This window comes from Protopterus annectens, chromosome 1.part1, assembly GCF_019279795.1.
Source record: "Protopterus annectens isolate FY-2018-M chromosome 1.part1, PAN1.0, whole genome shotgun sequence".
In the NCBI taxonomy this organism is placed as follows: Eukaryota; Metazoa; Chordata; order Ceratodontiformes; family Protopteridae; genus Protopterus; species Protopterus annectens.
Window position 1 is genome coordinate 484,466,564 of NC_056726.1, and position 22,943 is coordinate 484,489,506.

The 22,943-nt window shown below is 40.8% G+C and overlaps 1 protein-coding gene across 1 annotated transcript in view; it reads right to left on the minus strand.

The window, feature by feature from the left end:
• Nucleotides 1-22,943, minus strand: part of TARBP1 (TAR (HIV-1) RNA binding protein 1) — a 2,802,917-nt gene that overhangs the window by 2,217,350 nt on the left and 562,624 nt on the right. Inside the window, exon 7 of the mRNA XM_044087106.1 lies at nt 21,279-21,414. Within this exon, the coding sequence (XP_043943041.1) occupies nt 21,279-21,414 (136 nt within the window). The remainder of the gene's footprint in view (nt 1-21,278; nt 21,415-22,943) is intronic.

The following is a 22,943-nucleotide window of genomic DNA, read 5'->3' on the forward strand; positions in this document are numbered from 1 at the left end:
CATAGAGGATGTATTCTTTGCCTTTGAGAGGGCAGTGATGAACTGTTCCCTATAAATAAGGGGAGGGGGGCAGGTACTGGGGATGTCCTGATTTACCAATGGGGGAACACAGGGGAGAAGTTTTCACTGAATCTGTCAGCCAGCAAGTTGGCTACATCTATGGCATTTGTTTATGTGATGTCCTTGACCTTCAGTTCTGAGCAGATCAGTGTGCTTCTTTTGAGACTGCGGACATATGTGAAGAAGGCCTTAGATCATCTCTTGTAAATGTGGCCAATTTGGACTCAAAAATTTGCTTTGGAGGATTTCACTATTGCTCTTATTTGCTTCTTCGGGATAAAAAGATATTGCTTCCAATTGGGCACCTGCTCCTTCTTGGTCCTGGACAGCAATTTTTTTTCCTTTTGTTATAAAGTTTATGTATTGCAGATGTCCACCAGACAGGTTTACTCTTCCTTGTGGATGATGACATTGTCCTGTCAGGTATTCCTGATTCCATGCATCTACAAAAAAGCTCATATAGTGCTTTGTAGATTTCGACATTGGTGCCAGTTACTACAGAGGGGGAGGGGGCTGTGAAGCTGTTTATACCATCCCTCAAGAGGATGTCATCAGCTTTGGAGAAGTTTTTTTGTTTGACCCTAGAGAGAGGGGGATCAGGGGAGATGGTGACTTCGAAAGTGACTGCTTTATGGTCAGATCTTACTGCAGGGATGCTGCAGTAGTTGTTCATGTTGGTTAATACGAAGTCCAAGATATTATCACCTCTTGTGGGGGTATCGACTAACTGTTCCAAGGCATTTGCATTGACAAAAATCAAGGAATCTCTGGGCATTTGTGTTCTGGCATGGGTAGTTTTTCCAATTTATGTTTAGGTAGTTAAAGTCGTCCAGGATCAAGGTAAAGGGTTAAATCTTGATAAATTCAAAGAGGTCCAGATAGGTGGAGTGGGCATCTTGAGTCAAATTTGTGGGCCTGTAGCTAGCTATGATTTGAATAGAGGTCTTGTCAATGGTTAACTGCACCTGAGTGTCTCCTATCCCTCATACTGTTTGACCAACCTGCAGGTGTGTATATCTTTAATATATATTGAAACTCCACTTCCATTGGGTTTGCTGCCCACAACTTGGGGTCTGAATGTATGATAGGATGAGTAACCAGGTAAAGCTGGGGTGCTCTCCACAGCTTTAACCAGGTTTCTTTGCGGAAATGTCAGCATCTTCCAGGGTTAAGAATGCCTGCAATGAGTGCAGTTTCATGCTTGGACTCCTTACGTTTAGCAGCTTGACCTTTAATTTGTGTTTTGTTGAAATTTTTATGTTGGTAATTTTGACCTCATCACTTTTCCTAAAAAAGGAACTATGGAGGAGTCAAAAGCCTTTGCCAGAAGCCTCAAGTCCAAGTGAGACAGATGCAGGCTATCCTGACAGAGCAACTGGCTAAAATACTGGAAAGATGTATCCCACACCCAGAGCCTAACACACTTCCTTTCCAACAATCTTCTTGCCAAAACTCAGTACTGATTCCATCCCAACCATAGCATAGCCACTGCACTTATCCATTTTAGTAACCTGGTAAATATGCAGTGCAACAACGGCCAACTAGTGTCTGCAGTTTTCCTTGACTTATCAAAGGCGTTTGATACAGTCTCCCATACAAAGCTTCTAACATCACTCTCAGAATTAAAACTAACTACCCCCTCAAGACTCTCTCTCCCAACGCCAACAAGATGTTCAGTGGAAAAACTCCCTTTCCACCCTACTCCCTGTAAAACTAGAGTACCCCAAGGATCAGTCCTAGGACCCCTACTTTTCACTATATTTATAAATAATCTTCACAAAGCCACCTTTCTAGCAAACCTGGTTTAATATGCTGATGACTCCACCTTAATCTGCTCTGCCCCCACCCTCCAGCAACTTCACATCAAGACCCAACAAGCCTTTACATCCATCAAAACCTGGCTAACAAACTCTCAGCTAATACTAAATCCTAAAAAGACCCAACTTATGCTCTAACATCCTTCCAAAGCAGCAGAACTTACTCTCCCATTCTCTACTTCTGCATCAGATAATACCCTTATCTCCCGTGTTACACAAACCAAATTACTAGGGGTCATTATTGACAATATGACATTTGACAAACACATACCCCATGCAATAACCAAAGTCAAGAAAAAAACTTGGTACTCTTTACAGATGTAAAAACTTCCTAACCAGTGACAGTAAACTTACTCTAGCTCATATACATCTTCTCTTTACCTTACTGTATATGCTTCTTCTGTCTTAATTAATCTTAATAAGAGTGATTTAAACAAGCTATCAGTATGTACACAAAATAGCAAAATTCGCCACAAACTCCTCCTACCGCACCACCACTAGCCCTAAAACAGCTTTCCTGGCTGGAACTCCCTAACACCTTAACTCTAAACCAACTTCTTCTAGCTCAGCAAATACCGTACCAACCTGACAAAACTCCAGCCTTACAAAACCTGATGACCCTCTCCTCCAATAACCGAGAACTTAGATCCACTAACAAGGCACTAATCGTAATCTCCAAAAGCCATTACAGCTCTGGTGACTCCCTGTATTCTAGCAACATTGCCAAGACTTGGAACTCTCTACCACTACAAATCAGGGTACCACCTAACAAAACCATGTTCAAAAAACAGCTTATTTCCCACCTAAACAATTTGTGGACATACAACTGCCTGGCACCTGGCTGACATTTTAGCACCTTTCCCCGACCCACTAGACAACCTCTTCTTTAAAACTCCCACAGATGCAATATATTTATTATCACACATTACTTACCAAATCACTGACACTTATTCCCCACTGTCCCATCTATACACACTAACTCTAACTCTCCCTAGGCTAAGTTAAATAGCTTTCCCTTAAAATGTCAATTTTTACTTTTTTTCTTTCTTCTCGTATCTTTATTACATCTTCAAGATTATCTCTACTAAACATACTGTATGAACAACAATCACATGTTACTGCCTGCTATACTTTTAACTGTATGTCTAAACCACTATTCTTATGTAAATATCGTATGCAATCTTATATCTGCTATATTTTATAACTATGTGTAAACCACAATGCTCATGTAAATAATATTATGTATAGTATGTTAGTAATTGTTTCTGGAGCTTTTCTCCCCAGGCCTACGCTGAAAACAGACAGATCTGTCCAGTCAGACCTCCCCGGTAAATAAACAAATGTAAAATAAATAAATAAATTGTGCTCTGTCGGTCATATCTTCCCAGGCTATCAGGTACTGGATCCCATTGGAATGACACCGGAAACTAAGCTAATTGTTAAAGTCAATCATTTTCTGTTTGTATTAAGACATCACTCTGGGTGACTGTAGAATGCTGCTTAAGGCTAGGGACATACCTGCCTGGGACACACATTCAGCGAGTTCAATCATGTCTGTCGTCATATAGTCCAGGGAGGTACATCTCAAGTCATTCACGCCAACACGGACTATGACAGAGTCATAACAGCACCTGTTGTTGAGAGACTTGAGTGCGTGTGTGATATGGTGGATTCCGGCACCTGACAGACAACAAACCATGATTTTCTCCTTATCCAGCCTGGTGAGAGGCACATCTGTGTGTCTCACAATGGAGTCTCCTATAACTAATATGTTGGGTTTATGGTTAAAAAACGAAAAACCAGAACCAAACTAGGAAAAACAAAAGCTGACTACCGCAGTAGAATCCAAGTAATTTATTTAAAAAGTTGTTAGCGCTTTTCATGCACATGAGTTGAGTGCACTTCTTCAGACAACATTACGAGAAAAAACACTGAGTATATATAGACCATAATTAGGAATCCATTAAGATCAGCTGATTTCTATTAACTTTTAAAGAACCATTCCATTCAAGAACCTGCCATTTGTATATTCTTAAGTATTTAGCACAAAATATATATACTGGTGCTATTATAAACCAAGATATACAAAAAAATTCCTATTCAACTATAAATACAAAAAGCTACTTAAAAAATCTTACTAAAAGTAATATATATATATATATATATATATATATATATATATATATATATATATATATATATATTATAGTATGTAAATATATAAAAAAGAAAAACATTTTTGGAACAAATCAAATTGTTCAACGTTCCAAGGCTTTCAGTTTAAGTAAACATTTGATGGAGCAGACATCGTTGATGTCTGGATAAACACAGGCATTAGTTTTTAACTGCCACCAAAGTTCCTGCTCCTCTAACTTTAGATGCCATGGGCCGCCCCTGGGATTCTTGGATACTTGCTGAACCACCATGAATTTAAAACTATGAGAGTTAAATTCAAGAATGTGTTTGGCCAAGGCATTAGTATTGCTACCTTTTGTTATAGCATAAACATGTTCGTAGATTCTTTGTTTTAGTTGTCGTTCAGTTTTGCCAAAATAAAATGTAGGGCAAGACTGGCAGGTAGCAATATAGACAACACCTTGGCTTTCACAATTGAATCGATTGGTAATATTGTATTTGTTATTCCTCACATGAAAAAAATTGCCTGTTTGGATATATTTGCAATAACTACATCTACCACACTTAAACATACCTACTTGTTTTTTGTAACTATTTTGATGTTGGTGTGGTAGTTCAAACAAAGATTTGAAATTCAAACCTCTTCTGAAAACCACAGTAGGTTTGGGACCAAGTATTTTCTTGAGAGAATGTTGCTCTGCTATAATGTCCCAATTGAAGTGTAGTACGTTCCTAAGTTGTGAGGATAAATCATTATAAGTGGTTATAAAGCTGGTTACATATTTACCTTGATCATTATTGTGCGGAGAATGTATGATGTCATTTCCGAGCTGTATAATCACATTACAGTCAACTTCTGTTGTATACCCTTTAGTCAGAAGGGGACCCAACGTTTTAGTACATCTTTTAGAATTTACTTCCTCATATAAATTTTTAATGATTTTTAAGGGATACCCACGATTGAGGAACATTGTTTCTAAAAATCTGCATTCCTGATAAAAATCTTCATCATTGGAGCACATCCTGGACGCACGAACCAATTGTCCTTTAATTATTCCACTCTTCTGAAAAAATGGATGCTTGCTGGTGAAATGAAGAAAGGAATTGCTATAAAATGGTTTTCTGTATATTAAGGTTCTAAACCTGCTGAATTCTAAATTATTGTAAAGCTGAATATCCAGAAAGTTGATATACAAATCATTATACTGGTGTGTAAATTGTAAAAATGAAGTAAAAGAAGACATAGTATCAACCAACTGTTCAGCATCGGTATTAGAACCTTTCATTATTATCAGAATGTCATCCTGGTAACGTGTATACCAGATGACATTCTTCTCAAACAATGGATGAGGAAATAAATGTGTAAGCTCCCAATATGCCATAACGGCATTGGCAAAGCTCGCTCCACATGGGGAGCCCATGGCGACACCTGTTTTTTGTAAGTAAAAATCGCCCTGAAACATGAAGAAATTATTCTTCAAAATTACATCCAACAAGGAAATAATTAAATCAATTGTTGCACCATATACATTTTTTAAAAGAAGAAATTCTCTTACCCATTCCATGCCAAGCTCTTGTGGGATTATGGTATATAAATCTTTGACATCGATGGTCAAAAACGCATAAGAGGCATCAAATGTAATAGTATTAAGGTGGTTTAAAACATGCCACGAATCTCGGCATATTTGAGCCTCTGTCTTGAGCGCATCCTTCAGTTTTGCATCGACCCATTTTGCACATGCATAGGTGATAGATTTGCGTCCATCTATGATGGGCCTAAAAGGGGGATCCTGCATATTTTTATGTAACTTCGGAACCCCGAAAATAACAGGTGTTAGAGGTGCTGGCATGGAAAGGTAATGATAGGTATCTAATGGAATGCTGGCTTCAATAAAAAGATCACTCAAAACGTTTTTTATCTTAGAGTAAGCTTGATTAAATTCATTTAGAGAAATCTTACTATAATAGGACGTGGAAAGCATGCGAGTCATCTTGCTTATATAATCTGACTCATACATTAAGATTAGCCCGACCCCTTTATCAGGCTGCATGACTCGAATTTTGTTAGATCTAATGAATGCAATGAATTCCTTGACTTCATATTCATCGCTGTTTTGATTAGAACTACCATTACAATAAAAATCAGAAATAACAGCGCGAAAATGCATTTCAGACATTTTTTCAAACAATGCAATGTTATGTTCCAATGGAGGATTAAACGTGCTTGCAACATAAACATCAGATGCAACTCTACCAGTATTAGCGAACACAACCTTTAAATTAAGCTTGCGTGTGAATAATTTGAGATTGCAAAGAACCTGTGATATATTAGGTTTAGTTTGAGGAACAAAATTAGAACCTTTAGCTAGTAGATCGACTAAATTTTGTGAAACAAACAAAGGTGTAAAATTATATACATTAAAGTCTTTCTTACTGCTTTGTAAAATGTTCAACTGAGTTTGATTTCTTGTAGAAGTTACCTCTTTCGTTTGTTGTTTTTCTTTCGTTGCGGCTGTTGGTTCCAATTGCTCTGTGTTCTGGTGTATGTAGGCACCTTCGTGCCCTTGTGAAAACCCAAATTATTGTTTGAATAGTTGGTTTGTTTTTCTTGATTGAAATTAAGTTGTTGTGTTTGCTTAGAAATGCGTTCGCTGCGCCTGATGCCATTACCGGAATTAGAACTATCGTTCTCGTCATGAATTGCGTCAACGATGTCATCACCAAAGGTATCGTTGCTCCTTTCCATATCCATGGTGACAGAGGACGGTCGTCCATTGATGATGCTTTCTGATTGATTAGGAGGATCAGGATAGGCACAATTGTGTTTGTAAGCTAGCTTGTCCCGGCTTATTTTGCGTTTTTCGGTATCCATTATTTTATTCAATAGTGCTTCGATGCTACTGAAAATTCTCCTATAATCAAATTCATATCTGACAAATTCAGAATCAGTGACAATGTCATGATCTAAATCATCCAGGGCTTGCTTCAGATCTATTAATTGTTTTTCATACTGTTCGATAAGGATTGGTAAAAAATCAAGTCCTTGTTTGTTGAAAAACTGGATTAGTTTAAGGTGGAAATCCGAACCTTTGATAATACCAGAAGGAAATTTCCATTGGCGTAAGCCTTTAGGAACAATTGCCAACCTGATACACTCCTTGAAATATAGTATTTCGATTTGCAGCTTCTTGTATTTAAGTAAAGATTGATCAAAAGATTTTAACTTAGAAACTATGTTGTTGTTAGTTTCTTGTTGTTCAGAAATGTTTATAGTCTCTCGTTCTATCGTACCGAAAAAGTTAGGTGTATTAATGAAATCATTAAGTTGAGGCAATGCTCTTGAATCTGTGCGTTGGATAGCTTGATTGCCATTATTAGTAAAGCCAACGCTAACACCATTAGCTGCTTGATTATTATTAGCGTTAGTGGATGAACTCAGCAAATTCAATTCAGCATTACCTGATAAAGGCAGATTATTTGATGGAATGATATCCGTGTTAAACGTAACTCCGGGTTTGGGTCGAACCACTGTTTCAGCATTATTAGCTGTTTTAGAAATATTCTTCGCTAGGTCGTCGACCCGTTGAGTCAGTTGTTGTATTAGAGCCGTGAGATGTCCGATAGAAACCTCTTCTTGATTAGAAAGTCCTGAATTATTAGGACTTGAATCAAACAAGGATTGAGAACCTGCGTCGCCACCGCTGACAGCCATAAAACGAAAAAACAGAACCAAAAGTACAGTTTTGTACCTACCATAAATGTAGATGTTCGAGGGCTATTACAGCTGCAGTAATCACATATGGGTTTTCAGCCGTCAGGCGGTCCCTCGGTCGGCCGAATTCCAAAGTCTTGGTCCGGCGTCGGTTGTTGTCGCGTACTCTTCTGACGTCAGGAAGGCTAGAGTATATAAGACACAGCCGACGCCATCTTCTTCAGTCTTTCTTGCCCCAGATGTCAGGTGCCCCCAAAAGGAAGGCAATACATAAATAAATCTAATCCACAAAAGTAAGCAAATAAAACATAGCAGGATAACCCAGTCAGCAGGTATGAAGAGGTATTCAGACCCCAAGGTCTTACCAAGTGGGGAAGGAGGGTGGGAAACCTGTACTGCAGCTGTAATAGCCCTCGAACATCTACATTTATGGTAGGTACAAAACGGTACTATGTTCATCGTGCATTACAGCTGCAGTAATCACATATGGGTAGAATCCCAAAGCTATGCATAGGGTGGTAGGTACTATACGGAACTGGGTTGAGCTAGAATGCCCTGCAAAACTGCAGTGGCAAAGCCTGCTCTTGTTCTGGAGTATAAAGGCAGATGGTAGTGTTTTGTGAAGGTATGTACAGAACTCCAAGTGGCTGCCTCCAAGATATCTTTAGTAGGCACTCCTCTGAGGAAGGCTGTAGAGGTGGCTGTGGCCCTAGTGGAGTGAGGTCTGATACCAGTAGGGACAAGCTTTCCATGATAGGAATAACAAAAGCGTATGCAGTGACCAATCCACTTGGAAATGGTCTGTTTGGTAACAGGTTTCCCTTGACCCCCCACAGCATAGGAAACGAGGAGTTGATCTGATTTTCTGAAGGATTTGGTTCTGTCCAAGTAATAACGTAGCTGCCTATGGATGTCTAAAAAGTGTAGCAGCCTTTCCCCTTTGTTTTGAGGGTTAGGGTAAAAGGTAGGAAGGTGTATGGCCTGGTTTAAGGCTACCCTAGATACCACTTTAGGCATAAAGGAAGGGTTGGTGCGAAGGGAAACCCTGTCCTGATGGAAGATGAGGAATGGCTGCACCGCCATGAGGGCCTGTAACTCAGAAACTCTACGAGCTGAAGTGATGGCCAGTAGAAAAGCTGTTTTCCAGGACAAATATTGTAATTCTGTTGAAGCAGCAGGTTCAAAGGGAGGTAATGTCAATTTTTCCAGTACGTAGTTAAGGTCCCAAGCTGGCACTGGCTGTTTCCTTGGAGGTCTTATGTTCTTAGCCCCTCTGAGGAACTGTCGTAGGAGTGGGTGTGAGAATAAAGGAGGATCCATGTTGAATTCTGCAGAGATTGCTGAGGCATGTATTTTGATTGAGGAAAATGAAAGTCCATTGCTCAAAAGTTCAGCTAGGTACTGCAAAATCTGAGGTAGGTTCAATTTTCTAGGGTCCTGCCCTCGTTTTTCATTCCAACAGCAAAACCGCTTCCATTTTTGGAGTAAGCTTTTCTAGTAGATGGTCTTCTGACCTCCAAAATGACATCCTGCACCTCTTTGGAGAGTAGAGTCTGATGTGATGCTAAGGAATTTTCAATGCAGCGAGACTGAGAGTTTTCAGCTGACTGTGAAGGGTTTTGAAATTGTTCTGCGTCAGCAGTAGAGGTGTTAGAGGCAGGGGCCACGGAGGAGTGTGTGTTAGGCTCCTCAGGAGTGGATACCAGTGTTGTCTCGGCCAGTCTGGAGCAATCAGTATCATCCTCGGCTTGTCTGTTCTTACTTTCAAAAGTACCTTGGGCAGAAGAGGTAGAGGTGGGAATGCATAAACTGACCAAGTTGTCCATGTGAAGGAAAGAGCGTCCACTTTCCAGGCCTTTGGGTGGAAGGTCCTTGAGCAAAACCTTTTTAATTGATGGTTTCTGTGGGAGGCAAAAAGATCTATATCTGGCCTCCCCCACGCTTGAACAATCTCTGTAAACACCTGTGGATGCAGCTTCCATTCGTGAGGATCTGTCATATGTCTGCTCAGAGTATCTGCCAGTGTGTTTTCCATTCCTGGCAGGTACTGTGCCTGAAGTTCTATTTGTCTTTCCAGAGCCAGGTTCCAAAGAGTCATGGCTAGTCTGCACAAGGGGTATGAATGAGTTCCTCCTTGTTTGTTTATGTACCACATTACTGTGGTGTTGTCTGTTCTTATGAGCAGTTGTCCTGGATGCAGGAATTCTCTGAACGCTGAGATTGCATTTATTACTGCCAGCATTTCTTTTTGATTGATGTGAAGGTGCTTTTCTTTTTGGGGCCATCTGCCCTGAATGCACCTGTCCTTCATGTGCGCTCCCCAGGCGTAGTCTGAAGCGTCTGTGGTTATGACTTGTGTAGCTTGAGGCTTGCAGAATGGGAGGACTGTGTTTACTTGGCATGCTTGGGCCCACCATATTAATTCCTTTTGAAGACAGGGATATATTGGAATCTCTGCTTCCAAGCTGTGACTGTGTTGAGACCATAGATTTTTTAGGTACCATTGAAGTTTCCTCATGTGCAGCTTTGCGCATGGGATTAAAAGAATGCAAGATGCCATGAATCCCAGAGCCTGCAGGATTTTCCTTGCAGTAAGCCTGGTACTTTTTGCAAGTATTTTGAAGTAATGAGATAGTTGCCCTTGGTTTTCTGGCGTAAGGTAGGCCCATCTGGGTGTTTGTGTCCAAGTTGGCACCCAGGAAGGTTATTTTCTGAGAGGGTGTTAGCTTTGATTTCTCCTTGTTGATGGTGTATCCCAGAGAAAGCAGTAACCGTGTCACATATACCAGGTGTTTCAGAAGTATGTGTTTGCTGTCCGCTTGGATCAGGCAGTCGTCCAGATAAGGGTAAATTTGTATCCCACTGATGCCAGGCACTTGGTGAATACTCTGGGCGCAGTAGATAAGCCAAAGGGCAATGCAGAGAATTGATAGTGGTTTGAACCTGCAAGAAATCTGAGGTATCTTCTGCAACTTTGTCTGATTGGGACATGCAGGTATGCCTCCTTGAGGTCCAATGTTACCAGCCAGAACCCCTTGCCCAGCATGGGAAGGAGTTGCTGTAATGTGAGCATCTTGAATTTTGGCACGAGAAGAAATGTGTTTAGGATGGATAAGTCCAGTATGGGTCTCCAGTCACTTCCTTTTCTTGGCACCAGGAAAAGCCTTGAATAAAAACCTTGTGCTTGTTGGTGCGTAGGTACCTTTTGTATAGCCCTCATGTTTAGGAGCTTTGTAATTTGTAGTTGTGCCTCTACCCTTTGATTTTGTGGTAGATTTGGCATGCCTCTCATTTTTGGAAGAGTGTGAAAATGGAATTTGTAGCCTCTGTTTATAATGTCCAGAATCCATTTGTCTGTTGTGACAATATGCCAATTGTTTGCAAATAGTGCCAGTTTCCCTCCCAAAGGTGCTGCCAGTTGAATTTTGCTTGGCATGGAAATGAGGGAGTCATTGAGTCTGCTTGCTGTGCACTGTCGTCACCACCTCTTGGTGCTGGAGATTGCCATTGTCTGCCTCTATAGGACCCTTGGGCTTGTCCTCTGCCCCTTCCGCGTCTGTATCTGCCTCTTTGGGGCTTGTCAGTGGTTGGAAAGGACCAGTTTTTTGAAGGCCAATTCCTGCTGAACCGTGGTGGCTGGACCTGTAAGAAAGCTTTGACAGTTTGCATAGATTTTGCTTTTTCTTCCATTTTACGTAATATATCCTCAGCATTAGCACCAAAAAGAACATCCTTATGTAAAGGTGCATCCAGAATTTTTGCTTTCACATGGTCTGGCAGATTTTGTTCCCTAAGCCATGCATGTCTGCGAATGACTGATCCGGTAGCGGCCGCTCTGCTGGAGGCCTCTAGGGCATCATAACCACATTGTAAAGTGTGCTTACCCACTTGTTCTGCACTATGCATCATATCCTGCAACTCTTTTAAATCTGGTTGTTCAGGTTGTGACATTTTGGTCTTTAATTGTGATAACAGGAATTGTTGATATTTAATCATATGAAACTGGCAGTTTAAGGCCCTCATGGCTAGGGTGGCCGAGGTATAAACCTTCTTACCCCACCTTTCTAGAGATCTAGATTCCCTTTCCGCAGGAAGTGGATTCTTGGCCGTGGAGGCCTTAATTCCTTTAGGGCCTTGAGAAATAGTTTCAGGGTCTGCATTATGGCCTTTGTAGAGGAACGGATGAGAATTAGGTACTCTGTAATACCTATCCGGCTTAACTGGTGCAGGAGGCAGAGAATCAGGATTAAGGCAAGCCTCCGAGTAAACATCATCCAATACCTCCAAAACAGGAGGAATAGCCAAAGGTCTATGCTGAGGTAACCAGAGAAATTCCCTAAGCCTTTTCTTGGAGTCTGAAAAGTCTTGGCCTTCCCAGTGGAAGTGCTCTCTCAAAGAGTGTAAGGTTTCCCCAAAGAAAAATCCTCAGGGGGGGATACAGAAGGAATAGACTGCTCTGCATCCGAATCCTCGAAAGGGGAATAAGAGTGTTCTTCAGCATCAGAATGTTCTGATAAAATGGATCCCTGGTCAGAAGAAGGAGAATCCTCCTCTACTCTGGGTCTCTTGTCCGGAGGGGCCTGGGAGCCTCTGATAAGAGAGATAAGGTCCTCAGCCATTTTAAGCATGTGCTTCTTAGGCATGGGCCCAGGTGATGGGCCTTGTGTAGCCGGCCTAGTATGGTGCCTGGCTGTTTTGGATTTAGTGAAGGCCTTGATAGAGAAAGATGATGAAGGCCTAAATACACCATGGGTGGATGTAGATCTATCCACATTGGTAGGCTCGACATATGCAGGGGCTTCGGTTGTAGTCTGGGAAAGGGCCGAAGAACCAGCAGTCTCGGGTACAGAAGACCCCGCCGAGGGAGTGTCGTCGGTAGTCAGGGACTGCAAAGGCGTCTCACTGAGAACCGGGCCACGTGGAGCCTGCTTCGGCGTGGTGTCAGTGGAGACCGCGGTCCTCGTCTGGCGGCCCTTTTCTTTGCGTTTTTTAGACAAAGCGGTAGTCGGAGTATCCGACGACATTTTATAATTAAACGCTTTACCAAAAAAAGTGCTGGGCGAACTCCGCCCGACGCTTGATAGTGCGTTTATTGAAGGTAGCGCAAAAGCGACAGCCCGAGACGTCGTGGTCTGGGCCCAAACAAGGTATTCAAAGGGAATGGAAATCCTTATGCGGTATTTGCTTCCCACAAGAAATACAATTATTAACTTTTTCTGACATCGGTCTGAGGCAAGAAAAGATTCCCCAACGGGGTACTTAGCTTTAATGAAGACTTCGGTTCCAAAATTTTTCGTAATTCAGGAGCTGGCCGACCGGCACTTGCGAACTGCTTCTGCTTCGGGCACCGCGCGGCAAAAAAGACTGAAGAAGATGGCGTCGGCTGTGTCTTATATACTCTAGCCTTCCTGACGTCAGAAGAGTACGCGACAACAACCGACGCCGGACCAAGACTTTGGAATTCGGCCGACCGAGGGACCGCCTGACGGCTGAAAACCCATATGTGATTACTGCAGCTGTAATGCACGATGAACATCTAGGAAAAACAAAAGCTGACGACCGCAGTAGAATCCAAGTAATTTATTTAAAAAGTTGTTAGCGCTTTCATGCACATGAGTTGAGTGCACTTCTTCAGACAACATTACGAGAAAAAACACTGAATATATATAGACCATAATTAAGAATCCATTAAGATCAGCTGATTTCTATTAACTTTTAAAGAACCATTCCATTCAAGAACCTGCCATTTCTATATTCTTAAGTATTTAGCACAAAATATATATACTGGTGCTATTATAAACCAAGATATACAAAAAAATTCCTATTCAACTATAAATACAAAAAGCTACTTAAAAAATCTTACTAAAAGTAATATATATATATATATATATATATATATATATATATATATATATATATATATATATATATTATAGTATGTAAATATATAAAAAAGAAAAACATTTTTGGAACAAATCAAATTGTTCAACGTTACAAGGCTTTCAGTTAAAGTAAGCCATTGTGGCTGTGAGACACACGTGTGTGGACAATGTATGGTATGTGGTGTGGAGGGTTGTGGAGTTCGCTTGTGTTTTTGCCATGGAGGACTCCTTTGTTTGGGTATGTTTTTGTTGTGAACCTCCGCATATGTGGGTGGTGTTAGAGGTATAGTGATTGTGTTGACAACCTTCTCAGTGCCAGATATACTGACTTATGACACAGCATAGTAGTAGTAGCAGATGATTGTCCATGTACATGTGGCAGATGTTACACTGTCTCAGGATGCCCATCTCAACCAGACTGGCAGGAGAAACTGTAGGAAACTGTCCATCCATATTTGTCAGAATCTGAGGGAGAGAGGCCAGGAAGAGCAAAGTGGTAGACCTAAAGCCCAAGTGCTTAAAATCAAAACTAATAGGCTTAGAATAACACAATTTAAGCAGGCAGTACTAAATGCAGCAGAAAAGATGCAACTTAACACTAGAGAACAAGCAGCAGAAAAGGCAAGATTAAGTAACAGAGCAGGAGGAGGAAACACAAATACAGTAAAACCAGCTGAATAAAGTTATTTTTTTATTTTTTTATTTTTTTTAGTAGAGTGGAAAGGGAGATAGGAGGAACACACGATAATTCAAGGTTAAGAAACTAAGGGGGAGTTGCCCTTCCCAAATGATATCTCTATATTAGGCAGAATGAGCTATTGAGACATGACTGGGAGGAGTGTCCCAGATCAAATTTATAGTAGGGGCGGGCAACTGCAAAAGCCACCAATTTTAAGAATACAACAACTGGGCAGGAGAGTGGGGAAAAAAACTAAATTCAGACAGACGTCAAGCAAATATATAAATGCAGACACAGATGAGTAATAATTCTGTCAAGCAAGTAAATAAAAACAGCACAATACTGTTAAGAGTCACGGAAATAGTTAGATCAAGTGCAAAAATATACTTATATCAGCTCTGTATTTCCAGATTAAAAAGCAATCGCAGTCAGGCACAATAGGGCTTCTGGCAAGATAAGCACAGAGTCACACACAGGTAATTCTTTTATACCAGCAAGATAAAAGACTCTTCCAAAGCCAAGCCCTGAGGCAATCAGATAAACAAAAGCTATTAGACCAGTAGTTCCACTCTGGAATGAGTTTACTTCAAACTCACTGCTGCCCCAGAGAGTGTACAGGTCACCCCCCTACCAGCTGGCTCAGGCTCAAGTGCTGTGACAAATGTTTTAGAACAGTCTCTCCTTTGATAATCACATCACCAAAGTGGTCAAGAAATCCTTCTACGTGGCACACCTCATCACAAAAGGTTTCTCATCCAGAAAAAAAGAGGTCATTGTTCCCCTCTACTCATCACTCATTAGACCCATTATAGAGTACAACGCCCCTTTTGGTATGTACATCACAAGACATCTACAACAACTGGAAAGGCCGCAAAAATACCTCACAAAGAGGATTACTGGCCTCAAACAGATGCCTTACGCAGACCGTCTCAAAAAACTCCAGCTTTACTCCGTCGCATATCGCCTACTAAGAGGCGATCTCTGCCTAACATACACAGCTATGTCAAACCCAGAGCTGTTGGACATGCTCCACTTAAAGAAATCCCAATCCCTCCAAGCTACACGCTCTAGGGACCTAAACCTTGTCACCACAATAAACAGAACATGCTGGAGGGACAGATTCCTGTCCCAGAGACTTCCCATACTCTGGAACAGACTACCCATGTCAAACAGAGCTCCTCATTAGCACTCTTCAAGAAAAATCTTGATGATTGGATGGGTAATAGGAAATTCCCCCCGGGGATCACTTCTGTGGTTCTGCTTGACAGGGGCAAAGGAAAATAATTTTCTTTGGTGGCGAAAGCTAGGGTACATTTTTGGCTAGGCTTGTATTGGCCCTAGGGCCAATAGCCTATTACCTGCCTATGAACAGAAATAAAAAACTCAGCAAAGATCAGGAAACAAAGTTCAGACAGAGGTCATGCAAATATATAAATGCAGACATAGATAAGTAATAATTCAGTCAAGCAAATAAATAAAAACAGTGCAGTACTGTTAAGAATCATTGAAACAGATCAAGTGCAAAAAATATATACTTATATCAGCTCTGTATTTCCAGATTAAGAAGCAGTTGCAATCAAGGCACAATGGAGCTTCTAGCAAGATGGCCTCTCAAGGTCTGTCTGCCAGCTATAACATCAAGCTTTCTCTCTTCCTACTAGCCAACAGTACCAAACAAGTACAAACAAATTTTCCCTAAAGAACTGTCCATAAAACTGTACCCTGCAAAGCAGTAAAGAATGGGCAAATATGTGCACCTACAAGCTAGCTGGGAGTCGAGTGGCAATACCTATAGATTTAGTACAAATCAGTATTGTGTAAACATTAAAGTTAGTAGACTTTAGTACTGTTTAGTATAATCTGCCCCAATAAAGCACCCCTTTTAGTCTGCACCAATAAAGCACCCTTAATGCCTTCTAATTCCAATAAACCACCCCCTTGTAGCTCACCAATCAAAATACTGGACAGCATGGGATGTGCAATTTCCTAACTTCTCTGTAGTCAGTTTGGTGGACATGGATGTCTTGAGACAATGTAGCAATTGTCTCATGTTTACTGACAACCACTTAATCCTTAAACGGACACCGTATGCGAGAGGTGTACTTACACAATGACACTAGGCTAAACTCTCGCATACAAGCACACATCAGGTTGCCAAAACCACACACACAAACAACAATCTCACATAACACACATGCAAACTAATGTATGCTGAGACACTTAAAAGCAAAAAGCAATCTTTCTAAGCAACAAAGATCACCTAGACTGCCCATTGAAAAAAGCTATGCCTCAGCAAGCCCAAAGGCACTCAGAACACACAACTAACACCACACATACTGTCACACTCAATGAAGCCCCAAACACTAAGCCTCTAAGGCAAACAAACACACTTCCCAGGACTCTTGTCATAGGGGATTCCACTGTAAAGTGTACTGATGCCCCTCTAACCAAGGAGAAAATAACAGTTTTTTGCTTACCTGGAGCTAGGATCTGCCAAATCATGCACGCACTAAAGTCATTACACTAGTATGATTCTATTATAGTCCAGGTAGGTGTAATGACCATAGACTTACGCACCTGGACTATATGAAGAGAGACATTATGGAGCTTTCAGACTGTGTCTTACACTAGTATAAGCATTGCACTGAGCTGCACATTACCATCTCAGAGGAGAATGATACCACATTATGAGCAAAAGATGATTAATTTTAACAACTGGTTGTCCTTCTGTCATTGTAGTTGGAGCAAATATTTATCATCTTGGGAGGACATGGTTAACAGACCACATTCTTTTGCCAAATATGGTCTGTATTGATCCCCTATAGGCTTTTGAACAGTACCTAAAACGTTACCACCCCATAGTGCTTTTTTTAGGAATACCAAATTGACAAACCTACCAACATAGCAAAATCACATCAAATGAACATCAGCATGTTACTGCTTAATGCCAGGAGCATAAATAAAAACACTTCCTCCAAGCCCGGCCTTAGATTTGAGAAGAACTGATAATACAGACATCTGTGCAGTTACCAAGACATAGTTTACAGCAGCATCGAGCACCCCAGCAGTCCAAGGTTTCAGTGCCTTCCCATGTTTAGACCAGAAGCACAGACAAGAGCTAAACGTGGAGATGTCTCAATATACATCAATAACAAGCATAACTCTATGGTGGTCAAACAGGATGATGTGCAGATCACCACAGACAAATTCCTGGACCATATCCTAACCAGCTATAAGTCACACTCCATGTCCTAAAAGAAGCTCTTACATACTTGCATGCTTAGACCTACTGGAGACGCTTGCCATTCAACCTAACACCCTACTCACAGAAGACTTTAATTACCTCTGTATAGAGAGAGAATTCTACACAGCTGCAAATCTATCGGCAAAGAGATTCTTGGACTTTGTAAATATAAACACCCTTGACCAAACAGTGAATAGGCCCACTATAGGTTCCAACATACTGGACCTTGTACTCACAAGTATGAGAGAATAGTGCCATAAAGCAGTCTCCTTCAGAATCAAAATCAACTCTAACTCCAGTAAAACCAGCAAACAGTTAGGAAGTATTCAAAGGCAAACTACCTTTTATTATGTCACGGTTAGTCAAAATTCAAAGCCCTTCCAAACCCTGAGAGCACAGAAGCTTACACTGAATTGCTCTCTGAAACCTTGTACAACTATATGAATGGCTGAGTAGAGGCTGCTGTACCTACCAAAAATAAAGCCAGAACTAGACCTAGAAACAAACCACCCTGGTGGCATGCCAAATTAAACAAGATATACAACAAAAGGAAAAGAATAAAAGCAAAAAATCAGGAAGGGTAATTCCCATAAAGATAAATATTCTCTCATCAAATGAAATAGGCAACTAAGAGGGCTAATTAGGTTAAACAAAGCCAACTTTGAGGTTATGATAGTCTCCTAAGTGAAAGAAAACCATAAGGCCTTTGTCAGCTATATCAGAAACCTCAAGGGCAGTACACAGCACTATGCTCAACTGATGGTTAATGGTGCCATGTTCACCAAGCCTAGCGATATAACAAATCTGTTAGTGGACAAAATACACTTCCAACATTACCCCCCCTCTCACCCCCAAACATACTCAAACATAACCCTCCAACTATGACTAGGGAACATGTATTAGCTGAGCTCACTAAAGCCAAGAACACAGCCTCAATGGTCTCCATAACATCCTGGAATGCATCCTGAGCAGTCTAAGACATGACTTACCAGGACCTCTGGAGTTATTTAACTACAGTCTTAAAACAGGATTTGTGCCATGAGAATGGAGGACTGCACCAGTCACTCCCCTTCATTAGGGATAACCTTCAACAGATCCTGGAAACTACAGACCCATTAGAATGATTAGTCATATTTGCAAAGCCATGGAAAGAATTACCAACAAGGACATAAGAGATATCTAGACAATGGATCCATCCAAGTTTGGCTTTGTCAAAGGAAGGTCATGCTTGATGAACCTGGTGGACTTCTTTGAAAAGGACACTAAGGCAATGGATGAAGGGAAAGCACTGCATACTGCCTACCTAGATTTGGCTAAGGCATTTGATGCAATACCCCACTCAGCCATTGCCGTCAAACTTACGGAACTAGTCATAAACCCCTTTATAACACCCTGGATAACTAGCTGACTCACAGATTATACACAAGATATTAGGATTGATGAGGCCACCTACACAAAGAGGCTGGTCACCAGTTGAGTCCCTCAGGGCTCTGTGCTGGGCCCATTTCTCTTTGGCATCTGCAGATGAATGCAACCTGGGAGTAGTCACTGACCCCCTCCCCAGACAAGAACACCCCTCAGGAAGGGCTAACACAGACAAACACATGTTGCTAAAGTTGTGGCTTAAAGCACAATATCAAGAAATGCATTATAGTACCTTTTGGAAAGTCAGCCACCCCAGGTAACTACGTCAGCAATAAAACAGCCCTAAAAGTTGATTCACTAGTCAGGGATCTGGGAACTCATGTAGCTAGCAACTTAGCTTTCGACCAGAATATGTTGCTCACCTTATAAGTAACAGCAAGGAATCTAGGTCCAGAGAAGTCATTGTACCACTTGGCCCTCATCAGACCCACTACATAATATAATTCCCCCTTTGGAATGTACCTAACTAGACACATGCAGCAACTGGAACATTCACAAGGGTTCCTTACAAAATGAATGCAGGGAGTTAAACTCAATGTCCTACAGTGATTGACTGAAAGTTCTGTCTCTTTACTCGGTATCATACAGACTTCTGAGGGGTGATGCTTGCCTGGTGTGCAAGACATCCCTGGACAGATTTGATGAGCCTTTTGCACATCCGCAAAACAATCAGAATCAGAAGTACTAGATCAAAGACCAACATTTTGCTTGCACCATAAATAGGACATGCTGGAGAAACAGATGTTACTCTTATAAAAGTCCCATTCTATGGAACAGGCTTCCCATCCTTGTGAAGCAGAGTTTCTCCCTAACTCTATTTACGCACAACTTGGACCAATGGATGGATAATTGGAAATTAATGTCTGGTCTAGTGTCCCTGATGGACAGAGGCAGTCAGTAAACCACTCCCTATATAAATCAAATTTGTGGGTCACATTTGGGTTACACAGGATTACAAGGACCCTAGTTGTCACTAGCCTAGTAGACACCTATGAACTTAGGATAATTCCACCATTGTAGTTCAGTATACAACCTTATGGGAACAGATGAGGGATGGCCTCCTAAGTAGCAGTATGGCATCAATCCTTGCCCTCCACCAATCAGCATGCAGAAATGCCATCAGGAGTTCTCAGACGCAAGCCATCATCCTGTCCCTGGGATAATCTTTTCCTCCACTATCACCTGATGCATTTGTAGTGGTACAAAGGAAAGATGTTATCTTTCTACTCATGTTTCCACCTAATTCACCTATCCAAAGTGAAGAGAAATTTAATGTACATCAATAAATCCAACCTCTTGCCAGATATCTGTCATGCTGCAGTACTGTTCACTGCCCTTACCTAATCCAGAAGAGACCTGGGTGAAGCTCCAAAAGAAGAGGTTTCTTTATTAGGTAAGGTCATGGCAGGGAGAATATATATATGAATGACAAAATGGAACTACAGTAACCTTGTCACCACAATAAACAGAACATGCAGGAGGGATAGATTCCTGTCCCAGAGACTTCCCATACTCTGGAACAAACTACCTATCTATATCAGACAAAGCACCTCATTAGCACTGTTCAAGAAAAATCTTGATGACTGGATGGGAAATAGGAAATTCACCCCGAGGATCACTTCTGTGGCTCTGCCCGACAGAGGCACAGGAAAATAATTTTCTTGGGTGGCGAAAGCCAGGGTACCTTTTTGGCTAGGCTTGTATAGGCCCTAGGGTCGATAGCCTAGTACCTACCTATGAACAAAACATGTTATACTAACCTAGAACTGGACTACCTTTTAAGCCCATACATAAAACAGCTGGAATGAGAAACCAAGCTACTTCACAACAGCTTTGAAGTCAATCTCTGCCTCCCAGGTGAAACAGTAGACAAGTGTTTAGTATATCTGTATTGCTCACTATAATACAAAGCACAAAAATGCAAATATCCTTCAAGACTGCTAAAGAAATGAAGAAATATGCAAGATCTGTCACAATCTAACAAAAATTTTCTTTTGAATATTTTTTTCCAAACCAACCTATTTGATAATTTAGCTTTTATTTTTAAGGAAGATGGTTCATTATCATTTTTCTGCAGCTGGACTGATGTAGTAAAGATGAAATATGTGTGAACCTTGGCTCTAGATGATTGCCTCTCATTGTACAGATGCCCCAACCCCACGTGTAAAAATGGGTAAAGGGTTTGTGGATGGTTGGGATTCTTTCACTGTCACACAGTACGCATTGGGCACAAAAGAAGCTTGCATATCACACACTAGTGCTTTGCTCTTACACCTCTACAAGATCCATTTTAATTTAATGAAATATGAATACGTAAACTTACCTAAGAGCAAGAAGGCCTTCTTTACCCCAAAGTTTGCATGCAGGAATAGAAGCAAGGGCTTTGGAGATGAAAAAAATGGGAACAGAATACCAGTGACGACTGGCCATTTTCTGAACAAAGTGCAACACAAACTGACCTAAAAGCAATGCATAATACCAACATTATTAAATGAAATCAGAAAATTATTAACTTTATTGGTGGAAAAATTTTACCTAGCGCCACATTTCACTCCCCGCAAAATCTTGGTGAGTTACTGAGTTTTCACCTTCAAAATTATACATATAATTAACTCTATGATAGTAAAAAAACACATGTGGGTGAACCTACCAACACCAAGGAAGTACAATATTATTGGTGTACTTAACTCATTAACAGATATGCGCTATGGAATGTCACACTTCTAGCAGCCTACACTAATTAATGCATTCCAGAGAAGTTTCTGAAAAATCAACTTAAGAAGTACAAGATAAACAAATGCAAATATTTTGTGAACAATGAAAGCTACTAAAACTGTACAAATAGCTGTTATCATTAAGACATATTCTTTACAGTGCTAACAGTATGTGCATTCAAAGTCTTTCCATAAACAACCTGAACATTATATGTTTTGCTAAATATTCACAAATTGTCTTATCTTGGATACTGTACAACCTAGACTGTTAGAAATTATCCACTAGATATAAGTTTTTAGGTGACAGCAAGAAATTCTTTTCTAATTGCATAAAAATTGAGATATCTTCAAAAATATGAAACATATGCTTAATTGTATAATTAGCAATATAAATAAGACTACATGCAAATATCAAATACTGTTTTCTTCAACGTTGTCTAGGGTTACACATGACGCTATGCCACAGTTTGTAAGTACATATGGAAATATTTCTTATTTTCATAATTACTAACAAACAACTAGCAACATCTCTAGCATAATGTAATATAAATGGACAGTGACCATTGCATTTCACACCACAGCCCTTAGCTGTATGTAACAGGACTCTCAGTTATGAAAATATGAACATAAATATGAAAATATAAATAAATGTCAAACAGCAATTAATTCCTCTACTGTAGAGCATCTTAGGATTAACAATCTTAGTATCATCATCATCATCTTCTTTCGGCTGTTCCCATTAGGGGTCGCCACAGCAGATCACCTGTTTCCATTTCTTCATGTCCTCTGCATCTTGCTCTGTCACACCAACCACCTGCATGTCCTCTCTCACCACATCCATAAACCTTATCTTATGCATTCCTCTTTTCCTGTTACCTGGTAGCTTCATCCTTAGCATCTTTTTCCCAATATACTCAGCATTCCTCCTCAGCACATGTCCAAGCCAACATAATCGTGCCTCTCTGGCTTTGTCTCCAAACCTTCCAAACTGGGCTGACCCTCTAATATACTTATTCCTAATCCTGTCCACCCTCGTCACACCCAGTGCAAATCTTAACATCTTTAATTCTGCCACATCCAGCTCAAACTCCTGCCTTTTTGTCAGTGCCACTGTCTCCAATCCATATAACATATCTGGTCTCACTACCCTCTTGCAGACCTTCTCTTTCACTCTTACAGGTACTCGTCTGTCACAAATCACTCCTGACACTCTTCTCCACCCACTCCATCCTGCCTGTACTCTCTTCTTCACCTCTCTTCCACACTGACCGTTA